This window comes from Anthonomus grandis, chromosome 6, assembly GCF_022605725.1.
Source record: "Anthonomus grandis grandis chromosome 6, icAntGran1.3, whole genome shotgun sequence".
Classification (NCBI taxonomy): Eukaryota; Metazoa; Arthropoda; class Insecta; order Coleoptera; family Curculionidae; genus Anthonomus; species Anthonomus grandis.
Window position 1 is genome coordinate 36,741,926 of NC_065551.1, and position 16,850 is coordinate 36,758,775.

General features: G+C 31.7%; 3 protein-coding genes across 3 annotated transcripts; 2 read left to right on the forward strand and 1 right to left on the reverse strand.

The window, feature by feature from the left end:
* The first annotated feature begins 217 nt into the window (after positions 1–217).
* On the forward strand, positions 218–10,490 carry LOC126737435 (ubiquitin-like protein 3). The gene is made up of 4 exons (XM_050442337.1): positions 218–616; positions 2,822–2,930; positions 2,983–3,147; positions 3,212–10,490. The coding sequence occupies exons 1-4, from the start codon at positions 587–589 to the stop codon at positions 3,274–3,276; spliced, it is 369 nt and encodes a 122-aa protein (XP_050298294.1). The 5' UTR covers positions 218–586; the 3' UTR covers positions 3,277–10,490.
* A 77-nt stretch (positions 10,491–10,567) lies between these two features.
* LOC126737702 (transmembrane protein 147) lies at positions 10,568–11,655 on the reverse strand. Its single transcript, XM_050442699.1, has 4 exons — positions 11,441–11,655; positions 11,240–11,372; positions 11,064–11,186; positions 10,568–11,008 (listed from the first exon to the last, which is right to left on the reverse strand). Exons 1-4 carry the CDS (start codon positions 11,515–11,517, stop codon positions 10,658–10,660), a joined length of 684 nt encoding a protein of 227 aa, XP_050298656.1. The 5' UTR covers positions 11,518–11,655; the 3' UTR covers positions 10,568–10,657.
* A 106-nt stretch (positions 11,656–11,761) lies between these two features.
* LOC126737701 (protein MMS22-like) lies at positions 11,762–16,520 on the forward strand. The gene is made up of 2 exons (XM_050442698.1): positions 11,762–13,470; positions 14,541–16,520. Exons 1-2 carry the CDS (start codon positions 12,103–12,105, stop codon positions 16,200–16,202), a joined length of 3,030 nt encoding a protein of 1,009 aa, XP_050298655.1. The 5' UTR covers positions 11,762–12,102; the 3' UTR covers positions 16,203–16,520.
* The last annotated feature ends 330 nt before the right edge of the window (positions 16,521–16,850 follow it).

Sequence of the window (16,850 nt, forward strand, 5' to 3'; positions counted from 1 at the left end):
CCCAGAGAGACGTTTGATTATAGAAGACAAATATTTCTGCTTCCTTAAAGCTGTGATCTCTTAAAGTTTTCGCCCTCTAGTAGAAAAACGTGTAATCCTTATGTCATGCGTCAAAATGACGTAAAAGAAGGTCACTACGAAAACAAAATGGCTGTCAAAAGAGCAACAAAGGGTGATCCGTGGTTGGCGGACGAAAGTCGAACTTTCTCATTGAAAAGGAACGCGCGTGCGCCTTAGCAGCACAATCGGAAAGAAAACCGATTTGTCGTCTGCCTGCAGTGAATTGCATTGTTTTTAATTCGAACCAGAAATTTATTTATCGGGATCATTTTTGTGTACCGTGTGGCAGCAGTACGCGGTCAGACGACCGAATCCAGTCGAACACAAATAAAATAATCTTGATCGAACCCGCGTTTAAATTAGAGCGCAGGAAGTAAAAAAATGTTTGTTTTGTTCGTCCCTGAATCATCCGAGTTTACCACTAGCTGTCATCATCATGGTGTAGAAATGAGTCCATTAAATTAAGTTTTCCCAACTCTTAATTGCATAAAAACATTTCTGTTTGATGCCCTTCTGGTAGATAACGATGTCCAACAGGCATATTCCAGCGGATAAGGTAAGGATCGTGTTGGAGAATCGCCGCCGCACCCTTTTTCCTTTTTTCAAGCTTTACTAGCTGCTCCTCATAGAACATAGACATAAGGCGACCTACATTTTTCTTGTAGGTATCTATAATTTTACACTAATTTGCCTTTTTCTCTTTATTGTCTCGTTTGCGATTATTATTTTTAATTTACACTTTCACCAAAGGCACCATAATGACATTATTATTTCATTACTGTGATTAAAACATTCAGTAGGTTTTTACAGAGAACAACATAAGTCATTCCTTTTGTTTAAATGTTGATCTGAATTTTATAAAGCAATATTAGTGTGCACCTTGCATAAATATCAATTTTTACTTAAGTATAATCTAATTAGTTTTTATTGGGGTTAAACTGTAAATGATTCCATAGAAAAGTTGTAAACTCAAACCCTTTTAATTTATATTTAATTAACTATATTCCTCATCAATAACAACACTTAGAAAATTTTCCTTATTTATTTCTAGAACATCCAAAAGACTGACAAGCATATTCTGCTTCTTTCAAACCTTTAATAATCTAATAACTATATCATTCAAATTGAAAACTGACTTAAATTAATTAATAGTTTTGAACAAAATAACTATATGATTGCATTAAAACACATCAGATATGATTGCATGTTTTTCTGAAATTGTGTATCAAGGATCCAGAGGGCACTTCTAGGTATTAAAATAAACACAGACTGTGAAGATAAATAACTTTTATTCTAGTCCTTTTCCAGTGACTTCTAGGGTTCCTCAGGGTGCCCATTTTGCCCCTTTTTAATTTAATCTTTTTATTAATGATGTTGTTCATTGTTTTGATTATTGTAATGTGTTACTTTTCGCTGATGATGTTAAGATTTTTAGAATTATAGACAGTAACTTGGCACATCATGAACTTTCTTCTGATCTTCACAAATTTGAATTATGGTGCAAGAACAATAGAATGGTCCTAAATGCTAAAAAATGCAAATATATTCAATTTACCAGGAGTTTTAGTCCACCATTCCATCAGTACCATCTAATGGGTTCACTTATTGAGAAGGTATCAGAGATACATGATCTTGGGGTACTTTTTGATTGCAGACTAACTTTTTGAAAAAATATTGAAAACCTGTGTAATAAGGCTTACAAAAAGTTGGGTTTTATTAAGAGGCACACTCATGATTTCAGCAGTATTAATTCCATCAAACTTCTGTATTTTTCATTGGTTCGCAGTCAACTTGAGTCGAATTCATGTAGATGGTCACCTTATTATGCTAATTATATAATGTGTCTAGAAAAAATTCAATGTAAATTCATAAGATACATTGCTTACAAGCTTAATATTCCTTGTATTGTAATTAATTACAGTGAAATGTATAGATTGCTGAACATTGAAAAGATGGAGACTCGACGTAAAAACTGTGATATTGTCACAACATACAAGATTCTTAACAATGTAATACAGTCTCCTGAGTTGTTGTGTCAGCTTAATTTAAATGTTCCTTCTACTACAGTGCTCAGACAGACTAGATTATTCTACCTTGAACAACATTGTATTTTAAATTAACTCAAATAGTGTTAATAGATTTGTTTCATTGTTCTCTGAGTTACTTCAACAACTTTTAAAATCTGCTTAAGTGCAATATAGTTTTCTATCTTGACTTTGCTTAAAGTGTGTCTTCTTTTCTATTTATTGATGTTACCTGTTATCTGTTATTTATGCTAGATATTTAATGATAGTACCTACTTATACTTCAAGTGCTTTATTGCGATTTAAAATCTTATTTTGTTGAATATTTTATATACTATATTTATTTTGTAAATTGGTTAATTACCATAATATATACTGAATCTGAATTTATAAGATGTTTTACGTAAAAATAATGCTGTCAATCCAGTGGAACTAGATTATGTTAAATATCTTTTTTTTCCTTAGAGAAAATTAAATTATTAATTTAACAAGCTTTAGCCTCACCAATATTACCACAAAATATCCAGTCTATCAGCTTCAAAATGTGATTTTCAAAAATCAGCTGTTTGTCAATCTACTTCCCCAGAAACCTTAAAGATCAGAAACAAATTAGCCTCTATATTTAGATATTGTCCAAAGTAGTGTTTTTGTCTATTTCATCTTTTTCTAAGATCCTGAACTGATTTTCTGTATATACAACTATTATATCTAATATAACTATTTGTATTTTTTTATAGATAAACTTAAGATTAATCTTAGTTAGTGGCAAAACCAAAGAATACCTGTTTAGTCCGAGTGATTCTGCTGGAGACATAGCTCAGCATGTTTTTGACAATTGGCCAGACGGTAAGTAGAGTGTATTAAATTTATATTTTACATCAAGTAAATATTTTTATAGATTGGCGTCAGGAATCTGTATCAAAGGCTGAAATACTTAGACTTATTTATCAGGGGCGTTTCTTGCACAGCAACGTGACTTTGGGTGCATTAGGATTGCCTTTTGGAAAGACGACTGTCATGCATTTGGTGCCTAGGGAAAACCTCCCGGAACCAAATTCACAGGGTAAATTTTTTTTTTTTTGAGTACTGCTTCATAATCAAAAATAAATGTTCTCATTTATTTATAGATCAACGACAAAAGAGTAAAGGTGGCAACAGCAGCTGCTGCTCAGCCTCATGTTCCATTCTGTAATTACAACTTTCTTGATGTAACCACAGATTCAATACTTACCTGTTTTAATTCAAAGATAAAAAAAGGTTTTAAGTAGGTAAATATAGTGTAAGGTGCGCATGTTTGTATGTTCGAGTGTGTAAATGTGAATATTGTATTAATGTATTTTATTTTTGCGTGGAACCCGCGTTTCATTATTAAATTTGTGATATACCCGTCAGTGTAAAAAGAATATGATACTCATGTGGTAGACTGTTGAAGCTTAGGAGAGACTATTGAAAAAAAAATTATGTGATGTGTTAAGAGTTTTGAAAGGTCCTGTTTTTATTAGCATGGCTATAACCAAGTGGTTTGCTTTTGACATATTATCTTTTTCAAGTAGTCTCTCCAATAGAACAAGCAGCATTCACTCTTTTAACTAACTAATGTAAATGAAAGATCAGAATTATCATTATTGTAATTATATGTTGTTTTTAAATTAGTGAAATGTTATTTAAATTTTTTTTGTTTATTGAACTATTCATATCGTGAGATTTACATTTTCTCATTAGAATCATCATTCCTATTACTTTTCAAGAAGATAATAATATGAGATAAGGATATGGAAACACTAACATTTATATTTTTTTTTTTGGTACCTTGTACAGCAAAACTAATTAAATTAATATTTATGTTGGTACATTTCATCAATTCCATTGAAAACACAGCTTTAATTATGTAAAACTATTTCTATTAACTAGGGTGGGTTGGTATTAGTCGTAATTGCATCAAGTAAATAACAAAAAAATAAAAGTTTCGGATCAATATTTTGTTTTAGCAATTAATAAGTGTGGTACCGTAAAGTGGGGCTACTTTGTGACAGGGATCATTTTGTTTGATATTTAACGTGAAATACAATTTTGGCACAAAGTAACACCCATGCTCTATTTATATACAAAGAATATAATAATATAATATTAAAATTTTAAATAAGGATATTTGATAGATAAAAACACATAAATAATTACAAAATAACTTTTATTTTACATGTCTAAATGCTCTCATGCAAAATATTAACAAAATGTTGGTAACTTTAAACAAAAGAAAACTAATAAAACTGGTAGTAAATAATATTAAATGATACACCTGTGATTACACAACAAAATCATTTGACTCTGGAATGTCAAATAACGCTCTTCTTCCACGTTGAATTGAGGCATTTATGCCCAAAATAATTTCTTCATTTCTATAAAATATCTCGTCCTTCTTTTGGGGCCACTTCCACTGCTTTCCAACACGTTCCATCACATTTACTGTCGCTCCTATGCTTTCCTTCAAATTTAACAACGACGTACTTTCCCTCTGACTTTTCTGCTTTTTAGGCTACAGTTCTTTCTTCAAGTACCCGTTCATCTTCATCACAGGAAAAATGTTCATCCCATGGACTGTCATCATTTTCCATGTATTTAATTTGATCCTGATTTTCACTGGAACTATCTGATGTTGATCCATTATCTCGACCGCTTTTTAGGCTTTTCTTTTTTGTTGGGTGCCGGAGGGTCCAGGTTGAGGGTCATCGTTGTTTTGCGTATTCTCAGCAGAAATGGGAGCAGATAGAATGTTAAAAATCACTACTACTTATGCTTTTACCTGGTGGAACGTTTAGGCGCTTTCTTCTTTTGATCTGCCTCCCTTTGGTTGCGTCAGTCCTTACATTGGTAAGGTGTTGAATAAAACTATTACCCATAACCTCAGCTATTTCGGTATCTGCTGTTACAATACGAGTGCATAAACGGTCCATGACCTCGTTTCGATCTAAAGGATAAATGCCTGTCTTTCTAAAACCAGATCTTAGGCTATCGGGTCCTCTTTCTTCTAACTGACTCGTCACCTTTTTAAAAAGGCTTGAAAATTCATCCTTTGGTATGGAAGAGACTCTGTTGCCGTAGTTATTTGCTATATATATGGTATATTGCCATATATTTTCTGCAGGAATTCCTTCTAACTCAAATTCAAGCCTTCAAATTATCAAAGAAATTTTTTTAGTTTCTTCATCAGTGGCAGCTCTATAGCATGTGTAATATTCTGCGCGATTCTCTGTGAAAGCTGTGGTGGTCGCTTCAAAAAGGACTTGACCCAATCAGGTCATGGCATATTGTTTTTAAAAGGCTTAACTTTTTTGCCTTGACGTTCTATATACGATTTAACTATACATGTTAGATCAAATGTGCTTACGGGAAAACCAAAATTTGACACAGTGATAATATGGGCGGCAAATGCATCTTTCTTCTTGGTGGGTAAATACTTTTTGTTGTCCAGGCCTGTTTTTGTGCCGTTCTTTAATTTTTCAGCCATAAAGTATTTCGATGTATACCATATATCATAGCTTCAGCTAACGTTTCTTCTGTATAGTTTTTGTAGCTGCGGCAGCCAGCTTTTTTTTTGTACGCCCTTGGCATTGTATCTAAAAGAAAACAATTTTTTTGGTCTTTGTTTAACAGGTAAGGGGCTACTTTGTGACATTTTTTTTTGTCACAAAGTCGGTCCTCGTTTTGTACTTTTTTCGTAAAAATTGAATAATCAATAAAAAAAAAACTCGAAAGTATAGAATTTTTACAGTAAAGCAAGCAAACATATTATATTTTAATATAAACTTACCTCAGTTAAAAAATCTTTCAGGTTTTTTTGCGCTCAATAGAAAGTTTACACACAAATCGAAAAACAACTGTTTGCCTAATTTTCAACTCTGCTCTGGTATGAGGAGCGATGTTTTGCTACCGGCTTTTGTCATATTGACCTAGATGGCGCACCCGGTACACTATTTGTTATATGAAATTTAAATAGTTCTACCGTTTTTAGCGACCTGGTAAAAAAATTAATTTTAGTTAAAAGTGGCAATGTCACAAAGTAGCCCTACTTTACGGTAAATCAATACTATAAATATAAAACCTAAATAACGTTCTACAAGAAACAAATGTTGCTTACCAAATAACCACCTGGTTTATACCTATACCTGCCCTCCCTGGTCACAAAACTATGTTGTACATACATATATTAATTTGAACATAATCAAAACTCCAATTTATTATTGTGCTCGCTCATGTACTCGCAGAATCAAAGAATTTATTTGCCACAATCGAAGACATTATTATTTATTTTATTATTAGTGCAATATTATCTTCAACCCCTTCATTTACAAATCATACATATTTATTTTTTCATTGTTTATTTGTGACTTCATTCATCCGTCATGTTTCAGTATTTTTTTTCTTTAAATGACCTAAAAATTATTATTTTTGTATTATAATATTATCATTGTGTAGACCTATATATGTAATATAGCAATATTATTCAGGTGGTGTCTATAACTGTATATACTTATTATTGTATTGATTAAATGGTTCTTATATAATCTCTTCTAGCTTAAGACGTAGTAGAAATCTTGACGATAAAAGACGCATACCTAAGTATAGAAAAAGCTAGACTAATTATTATTATGGTCGGTTCAAAAGTTAATTGTATATCACGAATGAATACTTAAGGAAAAAAATATTAAACACCCGAATATTAAGACGACATCAAGATACTTCAAAAGGGTTGAATATTTCAGCTTTAAACATTCTTTTAGCCATAAAAGTCTATAATTAGATAATTAACTTTAAGTAAGTAATCTGATGTATATCTATGCATGACTGTACTTATTTTTTTTTTAGAGAATCGCGTCCAATCCAAAAATTTCATTTTCAATAATTTAGTCAAAATGAAACATCAATATTTAAATAATTATTAACATGTGTTTTTTATATTTGACAAAGTTCAAAGAAAAGCAAGAAAAAGTAAAATGTTCTATTTTGACTAAAATTAAAATAGGGCGAGTGTTTTTAATCCCGTCATTGGCAAAAATGTGACTGTGAACTTTTTTTGATAATGAAATCTCAATTCTCACAAGCATAAATCAAGAGTGAAATATGCAAAAGGACCCAAGTGCCATTTCACAAATTTTAGTGCTATAGTGTTACGTGCCAATATTATTTTAAACTCAAAGTAACTTCTAAACTCTTTTTAAAACTACACTATTTTAACGTTAGTTTGCGTGTTCACTCATCTTTTGTATAAGCTCTTCATAAAAAACTTGGTTCTTCGGCTTTAGATAAGGTACCATATTCTTAACTTCTTTGATTTTTGCAGCAGGCCATGCTTTTTTTTGGATTTGAATCAGAAAATATTACAGCTAGGTCTTTAAAATACTCTATGGTAGTATGTACCTTAAAAATATTCACTTTGCGGTATGGTGTTAAATCAGAGTAGTTAGTTTTTCCTTCAACAGAACCCTCTTGTAACAGATTTGCATCTATTTTAATCATTATCAGTTTGTAGAGTCTCTTTTGTCAATGACATCCAGGCAAAGAAATTTCCCGTGTGCTTGACTGTAAAAGGATTGTTTTGTCTGGCGCTCCTAATTATTTTGATTAAATCACGTGAAACGGGTTTCTCCTTTCTTCTCACTTTTTCGATTAGTCCGAAGTCCCTCACAAGACAGGAACGTATGTCCTGTTTGTGGGAATTTGTGCAGAATTTCATCAAAAACTCCTTTGGCAACAAGAGTAATATAGACTGCTGAGATTCCTTGATTTTTATTTTGACCTCCGCAGTTGTCAGACCATACAACCAATGACTTTTTGGAAGTTTTCAGTTGATTTGTCAGAAAGTCAAAAATACAAGAACCTATTTCGTTGCAACCACGTTTTCCAGTAGTTTCATCCCAAAGGTAAAAGAATCCCGTTCCCTTATCTTCATGGTGTATACCAAAGTTCACACAAGCTAATTGGCGACTGTAATACATCTGAGTTCTGAGTGTGTGTCAATGAAGGTATATAGAACTGTTTTTGTATATAGAACTCTTCCAATTTTGCAATCATTGCTCATCATTTTTTTTGCAGCTTCTGCTTTCTTATGATGTAATTTTTGTTTCAATTCCACGTCCTTTTTTTGTACGGGGTTGACAGCTTTTCTCAAATCCACTTTATATAGGTCGCACTTGGGACAGGTATCGACTCTTGGAGGGCCAATGGAAAGATTGAACTGATGTTTGCCTCGATACAGGTGGTGCAGTATTATTTTCGGTATATTTTAAAAGAAAAGCTGCATGAAGTTTCCGGATGCTAAGATCTTCAGACAAATAATTTTTGGAACTTTTCTCTCTTCCATAATGACTTTCTCGTGTTGGGATTGAGGATATAAACTCAATGATTTCCACGAATAATCTCTTCTGCTACGTTTTCCTCCTCGTTTTTCACGCAATATAATGTCACTGCATTTAACAAGCTTTTGACAGATAAGTTTCACTCTTTTTACTCCAATCGAAAAATTATCACAAAATGTCTTTCTACAAACCTCCAACTTAGAGTTTCCAGGAAGAAGTAAATAATATCTATAGGTACGTTGCCTCCTGCTAGCTTCCGGGGTCTCATAAGTGCCATGTCTTCTGCGCTTTATGTTATCACATTCTATTAAATGGTAGCCGATCGATAGTACTAGCCGTGACACTGGTTTCGTGGCGTCAAAATTGAAGCCGAGATTTGGTGGCGCACGCCGTACAGTGGAACGACTAAGTGGAGATACCGCGGGACCTAATATTTTACATTTTACAAGATAATATATTTTTTTTATTATTACGTATTTTTAGGTATATGATAAATGTTTTAAATATTTTTTATTATTTATTTTATTGTAAAAATATACATAAACGGTGTTTCAAATTCGTCTACCCTCAAAATACGAAAATGGATAATTTACCCCAAAGTTGCACATTATTTACTTGTAAAAGAATATGCCATATAAAAAAAATATATATATATATTTTATGTGGTTTTGAAGATTATTGAAAAAAAAAACAAATTTTCAAAAACTTATTCTTAATACTTTTGTGGGTTATCTTGGTTGCTATGGAAAAGTTTTTGCATTGCTGTATTACTTTTTCAAAATAGTTTGGTAGTTTAAAATTTTAAATGCGTAATCTTACTATAAACTACAATAATAACTGCAGTAAAATATTATTTCGAATCAACGCAAAATATGTGCCCCAGCGCGGAATTTTTGCCATCGCGATGCGGTCGTCACCTCGCATGATTTCGGCTTCTGTTGTGAGGTATCGATGGAAGCGGGGATAAGTGTCCAGGCTAGAACTATCGATCGGCTACGATTAAATGCACAAAAAATTCTGTTGTTCAGCATATTGCCCATGGTCCCAGAACTTTTGAAAAACTTGCTTTCTTGCCTCGAGTGTCAACGCCTTGCAAGCAAAGTTGCACTTACAGGATACCTGGAAATTAAAGTATTGAAAATTGGCATACCTCAGAAGGACCCTTCTTCCCTGGAACGAAGGATTCTTTCTTTTTGAAAGGTTGTCCACTGTTTCTTTTAACTTGGCTATCTTTACAAACGTCATCAGTTTTGCTCCTTTTTTTCCTTTGAATGTCTATTGGTATGTTATCCATGCTTGTAGATGGAGCACTTTCAATATTTTCACTTATTATTTGCAATTTCTCACTCATTTTTAAATACAAAAAACAATAGCAGCGACGAAAAGCAATTGTTTACAATCTAAAAGAAAAAATAAGGTTAAAATGAACATGTGCATGATGTGCAATATTAAGGGCACTTGGGCCTGTTTGTAAAAGATTCTTAATATCATCAAGATGGCAGCACAGAAACATAAATTATTTAGTGCAACTTTCTAGTGGCGTATAGACCCCAACACTTCATTAATATGCATTTTGAGAAAAATGGCACTTGGACCCTTTTGCATATTTCACTCTTCAAATTATAATTTGAAATATTAAACTCTGATGTCTTAAACCTATTTAAAAACGATTTTAAAGATGTTCTTTTTTTTTTAATCTTGTAATGCATCAGTTTTATTAAACTTATAATAAAAAATTATATGTACTAAGCTGCAAAACTGTCGAACAATTTAGGAATGTTTGTTGTAACATCGCGCGAAAACCTGTTTTATTATTTTTTAGTTTTACTATTTAAGATATTATTATATAATTTTAAAATTGTTTGACGTTTTGTGGATTTACGATTTTATATGTTAAGCTATGCCTAAGTATTTTCTTTTTTTGTTAAAAATATGTAGCATTACCTGACTTCTCATCATAATAATATTATAGATTGTATTGACCTAAATGTTTTGGTATAATACACTTTATAAAAATATATTACGTCAAAATTAAAAAAACTATTTAAACCAATGTGATTACATATTTACTTACCTGAAAGACAATGGTCCAATTTATTTTTCACAGAATCTATGAAGGTAAACAAACAATTTTTCAATAACATAATTCAATTTATTAGAGAAAAGTCATACTGCATTTGAATGGAAAATTTCTTTATGACATAAATCTGCAATATAATTTCAATATATCCCAGTAATGTGTGACATACCTGCATAAATGGTTAAAGTAAAAGTAGCATAAATGAGAGTAAAGACACCCTTTACAACTAACCCTAACCAAGGACTTATTTTTAAAACTTGAATAAGTGTTTCAAGTAACAACGGCTTGTAGCAACTTAAAATTAGCAAAACTGTAATAAGGGTTTTCAGATTTTTATTTAAATTATGTCTTGACCAAAGCCAAACTAAAGTAGCGGTAGCGATATGTTGAACTAATAGAACATTTGATTCCAAACATTTTTGAATGTAAATCCAGTCAAATTCGGCACCTCTGGCTCCTACCCAGAGAAGTAAAACTCTAGAGAGGAAAACCTAGAATATTGAAACCTTTAATTATTTAGTTTGAATTTGTATTTACATTATGTACTTCTGCCGTTGCCCATCCAAGTCCCGCAGTTAAAACTTTGCTGTGTCCTTTACCAGGTATGCCATTAAGGATAAAATATAAGCCAACTAGATCTGCCAAGTCTACTGTATATTTTAAAAATTCCTAAAAAAGATTTCATAATGTTTTACCTGGATAGAAGTGAAAGGATGACTTACTCCTAAAATGTCACTACCAACATCTCCAATATTGTCTGAGAAGAATGTTGCCAAAACCATCATTTTTATGAGTTGAGTGAACATGTATATAAAACATCCTTGTACACATTTCCAAAAGGCGCCATATTCAGAACTGGAGCAGTTATAAATAATTTAATACATTTTTTCTGTTATACCTTATATTTTTAAAGTTTTACTTACAGGCCAGACTGTTTGTATGTTAAATAGTAGGGTACATATACTAGAGCCGCACAATTTCCAAAATGGTAAAGGGTCATTTTAATTTTTGTGCCGTTAGAACTGCTTTATTTCAGAATCCTTTCATAAACGAAATAATCTATTTTATTACCAATTATTTCAGAAATACGTGAACTAGTATTATTTGAGGTTAGGTGCAGAGTGTCTACTTTGACATACATCAGCTGACGCCAAAAGTTCAACCACCGTCTATAGATTACAACAGTAATCTACAGACGGTGGTTCAACGGATTACGCCATAGGTGTCAGACTGATTTATAGATGACGACAAAATATTGTACCTATGCATTCTAAGCAAAATAAAATATATTATACCAGTCTGGTCAAGTGAGATCTTGAGTGCAATAATTTGGTACAGGAATATGTAGGTAATTTTTATCTAAAATGTAATACATAAAACAATTCCTATTGGAATTAAAGATATTTGTGTATAGAAAAGTTTAAATTATTATTAATACCTAGACCTAGACCATATAGGACCAGTTGGTAGAAGTTGCTTGTAAGAATGCGAAAAGGTTTTTACAACTCGTATCAGTCAACAGTCAAGTGAGAATGCGACCCATCTCTAGTTTACCAGCTGATGTAAGAAAACAAACCAATCACACATGTCAGCGGAAAAAATAATTAAAATGTTACCAGAGAGTAATTTGTTTGAATGCAGTGACAAAAACTCAAAACAATTATTGCTTAAACATTTGGAAACATTACAATATTATACTAAAAATGAAAGTGACTTATTACAAATTATTGGAACTTATAGTTACAACACCAAAAATCTTATCCAGGACTCCAAGACTGTGCTCCGTTTAGTTAAATCCAGATGGTTTTGTATTCAAGACATTATGCTAAATAATAATAAAATTTCTTTGGAAGATGTGGTGGAAAGCAGAAGATATATTAACCAAGGTCTTTATGGATTAATCCAGTGCCTTTTAGGAAGCAAAAATTGCCCATTGGATGACCAGTTTAAGGAAGAAATTTTGCTTCATTTGAAAAGTGTTATTTCCCCTTTACATAACATTAACAAACTAAAAGATACTGCTCTTTTAAAAGGTATAAAAGTATCAAAACATGAGACGAGTTTGTTGCATCACTTCTTCCATGCTCTACTTGAAATTCATTATTATATTCTTGTATTGTCCTTTATCTGTGATGATAGTTGCCAATTAATGAGAAGTCACTTGCAAGTTGTCATAAAGAACATTTTTTTTATATATAACACTGCAACTGAATTTTGCTGTTGCCTAAACAATTTTTGGCTTGTGACCCAATTGTTAACAGAAAAAAAATCTCCAACCCATTTCATATTTTGGGAAAGTTTTAACAAAGCATTGGAAAAAGAAGTTCCTTTAAATTCCTTATGTTTTCTTGAGAAGGTTGCAGCTATACAAACATTTAACAGCAACTTTGAAGATGTCAGCTTAAAAAGTGAAAGAATAAAACCAAACTATGAATTTCTCGAAAGTAAATTTAAGGAGTTGCTTAGTGAAGGGGGCAGTGAGACATTGACAATAGGATTAAAGGCAATTGAACCTCTGATTAGTCATTTATGGTTAAAAGAATGTAGAATAAATATATTTCAAATTGCTTGGGATTTTTATAGCAAAAGACTAAATATATCTCAACAATCCAGTAAAACTGCTCCTACTCATATGGTAGAGACTTTAGATAAAATTTTATTTTCTCCAAAAGAATGTAGCGAAGACTTTGAGTTGTTTGTTGGTCTACTTTTAGTGCATTTAAGAGAATTTCCATTGCACTGGGGTAAGATTAAGGGCAGAATCTATTCTCAACTGGGTCCAAATAAAATGAAAGATTTATCAGACACTGGCATAAGACATGTTATTTTGTTATATATGGCACTAGGCAGTATTCATGTTGAAGAAGTAGAGAAGAAGATGTTAGCATTTTTAGATCATTTATCACTGGAAAAAAAGTATAGCACTTGTGTTTGGCATATGTATTCCACATTGGTAAGTAAGAAAAATCTTTTATTTTCTAATTTTCCAAAATTAAAAAAAAATACATTTCATGCTTTTCAACTACTGGTCTTGCAGTAAATGTTATGGAGATTAACAGATGTCTAAATTAAATTTCTATATAATAAATATAGGTATTTAATATAATATACATTCTGAAAAAAACTCAAAAAACACTTAAAGTGAGATTTTCTTATAAATAACTAAAAAAGCAAGAACCTATTTTCCTAGAAGTTAATTACATGTTTTTTAGCTTCTAGAGAATTTACTGATTTACAATTATTCACTGTTTTTTGGGATTATACTTTATTATTTACTTATTTATTTATTTATACTCTTACAAACACATTTGAAATGTAATTATATGTGGGAGTGCTTACTGGCTTGCAGAAAGAAAAAGGAAAACCAATAATAATGATAAACTAAACCTACACTAAAACTAATAACATTTAATAAAATACACCTACTTACAATTAAAAATTAAAAACAAAAAGAACAGATTAACAAGTAAATGATTAATAAGATAAGGATACAAAATCAGTCTTAATTTGGCGAATACTAATATTAAAGAGATCTATATCATATTTTTGTATATAATTATTACATTCTTGCATCATTCTATTAAATGGAGAACAACTTGAGGATGAACACTGGAAAAGATTGTTATTTCTTATTCTCAAATTGATTTTAGGAACAGCAAATGATAGATGATTAATTAAAGAACAATTCTTATATTTTAAGTTCTTAGTTATGTAGTAAATAAATAAGACATCATTCATATTACGCCTAACACTCAATCGTACCATTTTAAATTCAATTAGCATACTATTATAGGAGATCATATAAGGATATGCATTATGTGTTCTTAAGTACAGGTGACAGAGATATCTGCTGTCTGTTTTTTAAATAATTATCAAACCACTCCAAAAGAATACCACTAGGTACTCAATTATACATTCCTAGTTTTCTATTCACATTTTCAAAAGTATTTCTGAAATATAAAAATATTATTATATTTCAGAAAAGTTTAATACAATATAATAGGTGAAATTATAATATTTCAGATTCTTCAATACGTCAGAGAGGAAAGATCAATTGAAAGAATAGCGCCTCCGATCCATGACATGCTACAAGAAGCCTCTACGAACCAAAAACTTTTCCACCTCATCAAAGATTTCCTGAAGAACTTGGAAGTAACAATTAATCTTTGCTCGAACTTCCAATTGCATCAGTGGCTCATATTTGGTCCATGGCTGCCCAAATATCAAAATGTCTGTTATTTCAATGACCTTAATCAATCTTTAAGTTTAATTGCCACGTTGCTGGAAAAGTGCAGCTCTCCAGACTCTTGGTCCCGGTGGGAACAATTTTTTGTAAACGTTTATCACAATTTAAAAAAATTAGCCACAGCCTCAAACCCGCCGCCTCTAGCAGGAAAAATAGCCGGAAGATTGGCAGTTTGTCAAAATAATTCTTTGGCAAACGATGCTTTTCAATTTTTTACCGGTGACGCGGTCTCCCCCAAAATCGCTTCGGGTTTTTTGGATTGTGTTTTGGAAAATTACCCCGACAATTTTATAATAATGCCAAATCAAGAAGCGATCGTCTTGGAATGTTGGATTAAAATTTGTTTTTTGTCTGAATATGACCTCTATCAGCATGAGCTTACCAAAAAAGTTGTTAAGCTGGACATATTCCACCCAATAAAAACTACTTTAATAGAATCTAATATACCTTTGAAATCCTTCATTGATCATATGAGTCATCAATCGAAAAATATTCAACTACAAGCAAACAGTCAAGTGCTGCGGTTATGCGATATAGCTTTTGGTAACCTGGATAAAGTCCTTTTGCAGTATTTAACTGGTCCGTTAAATAATGAACCCGTTGTATTGCAAATTTACAAATATGCAGGCAATATTTTTTCAAAATTAGGGCATTTAATTTATAATAGGAGCAAAGCAGTAACAATTTTAACAAAACTGGTGCAAGTTCTTTTATTACCAATGGATTTTTTATTAGGCAAAAAAAATCTTCATCAATTTGTTTTAAATGCCATTAAGAAAACTTGGTCAACTTATTTTTCTGCCTTGGCATCTCTAAATGTGTTTAACGACCCTTATTTGGAAAGAACCCTTAAGGATATGGTCGTCAAATATTTGCCTTACTATCCTACTTTCGACTCTCCAATAGTTAATTGTATGACCGATGATATCTTAATGGCCGATATTATTCTTGAAAAAATTAACATTTCCTACTTTAAGCCACCAGTGAAAGAATCGGACGCCAAATTACTAAAAGCCCTCAAAATAATTTCCGATATTGCTAACAGTGGCGTTTGCACTTTAGAATTATTCAAACTTATTATAAATAAAACTCTGCATGGTTTGTTCGATTTAGTCATTTTTCACTCGCAAAGAAGCAGCGCCATTTCTGTTATTAAACATATCACAAACTCACCGCTAATACCACAGGTTAAACCAGAATTTCGACAAGTTGTAGTAACCATCACCACAAAATATATGGCCTTAAATACCACCAACTACTTCCAATTGATGATTCATTTGGCTAAATTTATGCCTGAAGATGTTACGGCGGTTTTGGGGGAAATTTCTACACAAGTGGCTGTAGTTGAAAGACTTCGAGGAGTCGGTTATGATAAAACTTTAAGACTGCATCTGGAAAAGCTGCAAAATTCGTTAGGTTTAAATTTAACTAACATGTAGACTGTCTTGATTAATTATATAGAATGTACAAATAATACCTACCTTTTATATTTTTACAACGCATAAATAATATTCCGCAGACAATATCGTGATGTGAGTGTAACTCACGATCATCATCCTATCAACGGGTATGAAAATAAGATTACTTTTTCTTTATAATACAATAATATCTATTCATTCTTTTTTTTTCGAAGATGCCAATTATTCTATTAAAATTAACTATATTTTATTTAATATAGTTAATAATTTTATTTTTGGATTTTGAAAATATGTATGCCATTATATCAAAAAAATATACTTTTATAAATAAGACAAAAACGTATATCATTTCTGGGAATACTAATATACAACCCTATAGAATTCCATAAACCCCCGTTATTTTCCATTTTTCTTTCTTTTTATGAGAGCATACTGTTCCCGAAAAAAAAAATCGTTACGATAGCCAAGATATGGCATTTTTAATGCCCATTTTTGGCTTCAAAAACGGACGTCGAAAACGACTTTTTCAGGATTTTCAAAGTGCTCTCATTCCCTTAGTTCTGCTCGGATCCTGTTATAACCTATCTAGGTGACCCAAATAATACGCTGGTATACTTAGTTTGATTTCGAAAAAAATCAATTTTTGGTGAAAAAATTCGATACGGGGGG

Excerpts from the sequence above, each read along its gene's own strand:
- LOC126737435 (XM_050442337.1), top strand. The coding sequence starts at position 587 with ATGTCCAACAGGCATATTCCAGCGGATAAG. Across the intron at positions 617-2,821 it reads GGCATATTCCAGCGGATAAG|ATAAACTTAAGATTAATCTT; the intron begins GTAAGGATCGTG and ends ATTTTTTTATAG. Across the intron at positions 2,931-2,982 it reads TTTTGACAATTGGCCAGACG|ATTGGCGTCAGGAATCTGTA; the intron begins GTAAGTAGAGTG and ends ATATTTTTATAG.
- LOC126737702 (XM_050442699.1), bottom strand. The coding sequence starts at position 11,517 with ATGACCCTTTACCATTTTGGAAATTGTGCGGCTCTAGTATATGTACCC. Across the intron at positions 11,187-11,239 it reads TTGGTAGTGACATTTTAGGA|GAATTTTTAAAATATACAGT; the intron begins GTAAGTCATCCT and ends AATCTTTTTTAG. Across the intron at positions 11,009-11,063 it reads TTGGATGGGCAACGGCAGAA|GTTTTCCTCTCTAGAGTTTT; the intron begins GTACATAATGTA and ends TCAATATTCTAG.
- LOC126737701 (XM_050442698.1), top strand. The coding sequence starts at position 12,103 with ATGTCAGCGGAAAAAATAATTAAAATGTTACCAGAGAGTAATTTGTTT. Across the intron at positions 13,471-14,540 it reads GGCATATGTATTCCACATTG|ATTCTTCAATACGTCAGAGA; the intron begins GTAAGTAAGAAA and ends ATAATATTTCAG.